The sequence below is a fragment of the Gekko japonicus genome, unplaced genomic scaffold (genome assembly GCF_001447785.1).
Source record: "Gekko japonicus isolate JY-2015 unplaced genomic scaffold, Gekko_japonicus_V1.1 scaffold1124, whole genome shotgun sequence".
Classification (NCBI taxonomy): domain Eukaryota; kingdom Metazoa; phylum Chordata; class Lepidosauria; order Squamata; family Gekkonidae; genus Gekko; species Gekko japonicus.
The window spans coordinates 600188-608321 of NW_015168681.1; the positions used below are offsets into that span (position 1 = coordinate 600188).

Here is an 8134-nt window from a genome sequence, read left to right on the forward strand (position 1 = left end):
ATGTACAATTCCTTTTCAGGTTCAGTTTGTTGTTGGATGGCTGGGGGCAGTGGTGGGCTGGAACTGGCTAGTGGCAGCTCATGAGAGCTGATTTTTAAATTTTCAGGAATTTTGAGAGCTAGATGAAAACTTGTCAGGAGCTCTAGAATGCCTCCCTGTAGCAGTCAGTAGTGCTGAAGCGGAAAGAGATTTCAATTTAATGAATATAATTTGGACGAAATTGTGAAATAGTTCAACAGTAGATCACATATTAGGTTTAATGACAATAAATGTATTGGGAGAAGACTTAGCAGATTGGGATACAATGCCATTTGTCAAATCATGGGTGAATTGGAAGCATAGGTTGGCTACAGATACAAGAGTTCGACAAAAGTCAACGGAAGCATTCTGTGAGCATCAACTGGCTATATAGAATTTACAATAAAGAATATTGTATATTTTATTATTTTTTTGTAAATTGTGTGCTACACATCCTTTATATCAGTAAAATGTATAATAAAGTTATGTGCATATATAAATGCATACTCTCCCATTCCCCGAGAGCTGGTTGTTTAGTATTTACCAGTGCACCACTGGGTGGGGGAAATCTGCACAGTTGCCACAAAAGTAATTGTGGCTGGTGCAGAGTGGCTGGTGCCCGTGGCCCTGGTTCTCAATCCACCCAGTCTCTGGAAAAGTACTTTGTACTTTGAAAAAAAATGTTTCCTTTTGACATTCATAAACCAACAAATGAAAAGACAAATGCGTAAATGTTCACGTGGTGCTTTATTTTGTTAAAGGCAGACTGTGCATCAAGCTCACAACAGAGTAGAGACAAAACAGAGAGCTGAGCCAGCTCTTAATTCATTAATACATCAGTCATTTGAATTCTTAAGCTGGGCTCATCTGGGACTTTGGGATACATCCTCTGTCTCTCTTTCTCTTTCTCTGTCTATGTCTCTCTCTCTCTCACTCACTGATTGAAACCATAATCCTGTAACAATCACGAAATCAGAACAGAAGTTGAAACGATTAAGCCATTTTATGCAATGTACTATTACTTTATAGAATCCTTTTATAACCCCGGGGTGCCCAACCTTTTTGATCCTGTGGGCACCTTTGGAATTCTGATGCAAGGGGTTGGGCATAACTAAACAATGGCTGCCCCACAAGGCAGAGTCAACCACCAAATGTCTAGGAGGGAGGGCGTGCATAACTCTAAGAGTAACTCTTCAGCAAGTCAGGCAGAAGCTCTACTTAGCAGGATGCCTTTTAAAATAAAAATATTGTTTAAAGATATTTTTTTACAGACACACAGTTTGCTTTCAGTCATGCAGTGAAGATGTTTGTGTAGTGGTGGCGGCTGCTGCCAAAGTAATGCTTTTTTACATCTGCACAGCCAATTTTAATCTATCTGTCCATCTCTTGGAGGCTAACCTTCATGCCCTTACTACTGCTAAAAGACTCATATTACAGCATTGGAGAGATAAATGCCCACCCACCTCCAGTAAATCAATGGATTGAGGACCTTAGAACTCTATCAATATTTGAATGCATGGCATATAGATGACAATTGTGTAAGGACTTATTTTTAAATATTTGGAAACCTTTTATAGAAACTTATGCCATGGTTGTTATATTTTTGTCTCTATGTATACTTCCTTTTTCTAATTTCTATGTAGTTGCTGGATTTTGAATATTTTCCCTTGTTGCTCTTTTCTTTTAGTTGCTGGATTTTGAATATTTCCCCTTGTTGTTCTTCCCCCTTTTCTTTTTGAATGAATGAAAGAAAATAACAAAAAGATCCGTACACCCAATTATATCCCCAATGGCCAATCAGAAGCCCTGAAGGGCAAAAGACCCATCTGGCCCCACTCACTTTCTAAAACACTTTGCAGTTGCCAGGAAAGATGTTGGAAGGCTCCATGATGCCCACGAGCATCATGTGAAGCACAAGCCAGGGATTCTGACAACCACTTTCTATATAGCAGCAACCACCACCATGCTGTTTCCTCAAAAGTCACTACCCATAGTCAGGAAACCCTGCAGATGAGCCAGTTATAAATAGGGATGGGCACGAAGTGGGAAAATGCATTTCAGTTTGTGGTGTGAATGATTCATGAACCATGGACCATCGCAAACTTTTTGATGCTAGACAAACTGGTTTGGTTTGTGATGGGGTAGAATGCCTCCTCGGTGTTGTAGAGGCACCAAACTTGCAGGGGATCTCCTACTGACTCTCCTCTACTGGCCTTCCAAGTTTGGTGAATATTATATTTATGGGGGTCAAGTTACAATTCCCCAAATAAGGTACCCCTAGGAAAGTACTTTCTGGGGAAATGCCAGGTTCAGGAGCATATAGAATGGATCCTGTACAAGCTAGAGACAGTAGTCCTTTGATATGTGTGTGTCTGGGGGGGGGAGGATGTCTTCCCTCCATGACAAGCACCCTGTGCACCCACTTTCTTCCTCATGACACAGAGGAGTTGTCTCACAATCAGAAGGGTTGGAAGGATATAAAATGTGGGTCCTCAACCAAGGAACCCATTGGCTAAGGCCTTCTGCTTGGCATGAGGAAAGAGATGGGTGGCTCAGAACCCTGACTCCACCAAAGACCCCCAAACCTCAGCAGGCCTTCTGCTTGGGATGAGCAGAGTGACACTGTGGCCCAGTGCCCTGAGTCCACCTAACACCAAAACTCCAGCAGGGGAGAAGAGTTTCTAATCACAAGGGAATGTGCTCTGTTAGTTTGCTTTGAAGAAGTTTCCTACCTCTCTCTATAACTGTGAACTGCCAAAAGAAAACAGGATGCAGGACTGAGAGTGTATATATAGCTTTCTGATCTCATAGAGCAGAATAGGAACCATGTTATTGGCAGCCAGCAGTGCCTGTTAAGCTTTGGAGGGCTCCTATTGGTGTTTCCAAGGCTGGAGAATCCCACCCTTGTTGCCTTGGAGTTTTGTAAAAGGTTTAATTGAACAGAGACAGTCTGTCTGGAAAAATGTAATGATTCACAAACCACTATGAACCACCACAAACATCACCAAAGTTTGTGAAATTTTCATGCTGGGCACCCTTCCATGAACATCACTTTGTGAAACACAAACCAGCCATAATTCATGACAAACTTTAGTTCATGGGCTGCTTTATGTCCATCCCTAGTTATATAAACCGGTACCCACAGGAAAGTATTTAGCATGCCCATGGATTTGGCTACATGAGCTGTTCATTGCATTCTGGCTATAGACCAGCTCTAGAGATGGTCAGTGGTGACGACTACTTGTCCCAAAACAAGATATTGGATTTTAGAGAGTGGAAATATTTTTTCCTAGGAAAAAACAACAGATAGGAAATGAAATAATGTGAAGTGCAAATTTAACCACTTCTGGAAAATCCAAAATGCTGTGTAGGATAATTGGGAAATGAACGCTGCATTTGAAAGAAAATAAATTTAGAGCTGAAAAGTGACTAATGGTTTTATTTTAATCTCCAGCTGCCCCAAGACAATGTATTGAATTACATTTCGATGAAAAATATTCTATAGAGCCTTCTTGGGAGTGTAAATTTGATCATATCGAAGTGCGGGATGGACCTTTTGGCTTTTCCCCCATCATTGGTCGTTTCTGTGGAGAACAAAATCCACCGAAAATAAAATCCAGTGGCAGATTCCTGTGGATTAAATTTTTTGCTGATGGTGAACTTGAATCTCTGGGATTTTCTGCACGATACAATTTCACGCCTGGTAAGTACAAGCTGTTCTAACTTGGAGTTTGGATTTGGTGATACTATATAATAATGGCATGGGAGAAATGTTTTAAATTTATAACTCTGCAATTTAAAAGAGATTAAGAGGCCATAGAAATAGTAAAATGTATACTTTTCTCCCACAGAATGCATTAGCCCCTTCTCACAGAATTTAATGTGTGCTGTTTTCTATAGTGCATTTCTCCATCTAACATCTGGGTTTATTGCTATGGAGAGTGGCTTATAATGGCTTTTTAAATTACTGTAATCATTTGCCTTGGTTAGCGATGAATGTGTTGGAGAATGTATTTCTCATGCAGTGAACATTACTATCACACAATAGTCCAGGTGTCTGAAGCTTTTTCCACATGCTGATTCTCTCCACAATAGTATATCCGTTGTGCGCAAGTAGCACTTTTCAGTGTGAATAACATACATAATAAGTTTGGCCACTATGTGAATGGGTATCATCAATGAGCCACCGGAATTCACGTAATGGTTTCATGCAGTTGATCTCTTATACCGGAGTAAGTGCACTGATACATCTGATCCTGGAAAAGTGGAAATATGTTATCTATCTCTCTGTCTCTGTCTCTGCCCTTGCCTGCCTGCCTGCCTCTCTCTCTCTCATCTCTCATCTATCTTTTATGTACTATCAATTTAATATCAATAACTATAAATAACTTTTATATACTATCTATAAAAATGTTCTTGATTTTCCTTAGCCATTTCTCTTGCTTTTGAACACTGTCACTTGCAATACTTCCTCTAAACTGTGGAGTCTTGTGAGCAAAAATTCTACTTCATGAGCTACTGGCATTAAAGTTGTGAGCGGGTGATTTGGCTATGGCATAAATTAGTTTGCTCTGGAACCATCTTTCCTGAACTAAGACAAAAATATGTGAGCCGGAGGTTAACAAACTGTGAGCTAGCTCACACTAACTCAACTTAGACAGAACACTTGTAAAGTGCAGAATCTGTCAGAACAAAGTGAGAGTTGTTTTGCTGAGATCTATTCAGAGAAATAGTGTAGCGTTGTGGTTAAAATGTTGGGCTTCAAGTGAGATAACCTGGATTCAAATCCTAGCATGCATTCAATAAAGCTTTTCCATGAAAGGTTTTCCTAATCTTAATTGTAGTGGTCCAATTAAGTCATTTGTCAAGTTGTCTGGTTTAATTTATGATGGTAAAATGGAGATCTGTAGTCATTTTTGTAATGAAATATTTCTTTTCTGATTATAATTTTAGGGAGGGAAAGTTTCTGTTAATTAGTGACTGCAGTCAAAGGCTTTGGTGGAATTCAGTAAGCTTAGGGTTGTATGGAAGGAAAAAAACTTGTCTCTATGATTACTTGATTTGAGAAGTGGGGCTGAGATAATTTATGCCCTCTTGTCAATTCACCGGTAATTTCTTCCCTTTAAGTATCTGTGGGATTATAAAACATATAATTCATTGTGTAAGTCATGTTATTTCACCTAGACTTATTTCTACTGTATGTAAGTTCCGTATTCAGAGAAATAGTGTAGTGTTGTGGTTAAAATGTTGGGCTTCAAGTGAGATAACCTGGATTCAAATCCTCACTCACCCAAATTGAAAGCTCATTTTGATGATCTTGAGCTGCTGTCGCACACACTAAATAATCCACTTTCAATGCACTTTCGAATTGGATTTTGCCAGTTCACACAGTAAAAATCCAGTTGGAATGTGCATTGAAAGTGGATGGAAAGTGGATTATTTATTGTGTGTGACCGCAGCCTTGGACTTGTCAGTGGTGGCACTACCTTCCTCCAACCTAGGAGGCCTTTCCCAATGCAAAAGGTTCTTTTGTTGGCAGAAGAGTTTCTCATAATATGTCAAGTAACCTTGGGAGGCAATAAGAGTGGTGGAGCAGATGCTCAGAATCCAACTCATTTTATCTCAGTCTAACCTTCTTCACAGGGTCATTGGGAGGATAAAATACAGGAAGGGAGAACTCTGTATGCTGCACTGGGCTCCTTGAAGAAAATAGGGGCAAAAATTAGATAGATGTGTTATCTATATTTTTGCACTTGCCTGTGACTGGAGCAAATGAGTTAAAGGTATGACTATCTCATGTTAAATTGGGACCTTAATTGTGACTGGATATTCTTCTTTAGTGATTCAAGACCCATTTTTATGAAATTCATCAGGTCTCTACACATTTCAGCAGGGACTACACTGGAACCTTGCCTCAGATTGCAAGACTCCTCCCCCCCAATTTTCATTTTAAAAGCACTTAATGTGGATTCCCCTTTAATTTCTTCAAGACCCATTTTTATGAAATTCATCAGGTCTCTACACATTTCAGCAGGGACTACACTGGAACCTTGCCTCAGATTGCAAGACTCCTCCCCCCCAATTTTCATTTTAAAAGCACTTAATGTGGATTCCCCTTTAATTTCTTTTGTTTCAATTAGTTGGGTTTTTTTTTGTTTCAGTGGGAAGCACATTATGGCCTGTTAATTTTTTCTCTCTACCCAATGAGAGTGAAATTCCCAGATGTTATCCTTTTCACCAAAGGTATAGGCAGAATAGCCAAGGGGAGGCACTGGGCAAGGTGACTCTAAAACAGGTAGCATGGCAGAGTGGGCCCAGATAATATATACATAGTAAATAAAATGTCATTAGGAAGGCTTCATGTTTAGCAGGAACATGATAACTATGCAGTGTTTGGGATTAGGTGGGGATGCAGCTGGCAGAACCACCACCCAAATCCCGCCATTTGTTCTGTGTCTTGGTTTTTCCTTCTTTCCCAAAAGTTTGACCTACACATTACGTGCAATTCGTATTGCCTAACTATGAGGGTTCTTTTATGGGAAGTGACCACTGGGGTACTGAAGCCTCTCTCTGTTATTGATTGCAACACACACACGAAGAGGGTGCTTGTGGGGGCATAAGGGGGGGTGCTTGCCTCAGCCCTAAATATACTCTTAAAATGTACACATACATACTTCCAGCTAGTTGGCAAGAGGTCTAGCGTGATCCTTGAGGTGGTAGACTTAGGGCTGCCGGGTAATGTGTTCACTCCAACAGGAGCAAAAATGGGGAGGTTGAGCAACCTTGTATGATGTTACAACATCAATTCTGGGTGTACCAGAAGTACAACATCACAATGTTGCTCCCCCAGTCACAATTTTTGCTCTCACTGGCGTGAACAGCTCCATCAGGGCTTGGAGCTAGGAGGCAGGAGTTTGTCCACAGCTTCTGAGCAAATGGCCTCCCTAGGTAGGCCGGTCCTAATGAGAGAACGGCAGGGTCTGGCTGCCAGACTTGGACTCTCACTGCTTTTGAGAACATCTTCTGGGCCAGCAGGCAGCTCAGATGAACACTGCTTGTTCTGCCCTAATGATGCAGTTTATGCAACTCTAACAAGATGTGGAGACCCGGCAAATCTCTTTGTATACAATGCTGAGCTCTCTGTGATCTGCGTGGAGAAGTGCCCAGCCAAAAACAGGGAGAAACGGGACAAAGATATGAAAGACAGAGAAAGAGAAAGGAAGGAGGGTAAGGCTCCCTGTTATGGCAGGATGTCTTTCCTGCACTGGGTATTTCCACTGTCATTGCAAACATGGGAACAAAAAGAGAGTTTGCATTAAGTGTGCACCTGCTTATAGACTGATTAATTGTTAAGGAGCTGTAGTGAAGTGCTTAAATGTTTTTAGGATCATTGCACAAATCCGGACATCACTAAACAAAATCAGAACTAGTTGGCAGGTCAGGCAGAGCTGAAAACATTGAGACACATACCAATACTCTAGGACGTGAACCATTGGGAAAAGTTGGATGCAGGGAATCTTATGTATCAAAAGCAATGATCAGATGTGAATACTTTTCTCAAAACACATGATACTTTTGCTTTTTTCTTAGTTCACTATTTTTACATGGTATTGGTGAACTGGGTGCTAGACATTGTCTTTGGAAGTTCTCGTGGAGAAAATGTATTGTCATTTCTCTTCAGCACTGTGTAATTGTGTACAGTGGGCGAGGCTGGTTGCCAATGCTATAAAGACTGCAATCTGTCAAGTGATTTGCAATTACAATTAATATAAACCCCTCTCTTAAATTGAAGACCTTGTTTATTTCTATCTCCCTCATGGAATGAAGGCAAAACTGAAATACTCAAGTAAACACAGACATTGTTTAACTAGACTCAAAACCCTTTCCAAGCCAGTGTTCCCATTATGATATTGGGGAAAACATTTTGGACAGACAGACCTATTAGTCTAATATCCTTTAGTGAGAGGATCTGTGTAATTTTGCTAGCCAATGATATCTTTGTGTCAGTTACATATCTGCTGAGTCACTTTCACACACCCCTTCTTTGCAAACTTTAAATTAGACAGATGCTGGCAGACATATAAAGATTTCTGAATCATACTGCCATTATTTCCCC

The 8134-nt window shown here is 40.5% G+C and overlaps 1 protein-coding gene across 1 annotated transcript in view; it reads left to right on the forward strand.

The window, feature by feature from the left end:
* LOC107113983 (neuropilin and tolloid-like protein 1) overlaps positions 1-7709 on the forward strand; it is a 53104-nt gene extending 45395 nt beyond the window's left edge. Inside the window, exons 5-7 of the mRNA XM_015415398.1 lie at positions 3473-3721; positions 7096-7245; positions 7609-7709. Of these exons, the coding sequence (XP_015270884.1) occupies positions 3473-3721; positions 7096-7245; positions 7609-7709 (500 nt within the window). The remainder of the gene's footprint in view (positions 1-3472; positions 3722-7095; positions 7246-7608) is intronic.
* The last annotated feature ends 425 nt before the right edge of the window (positions 7710-8134 follow it).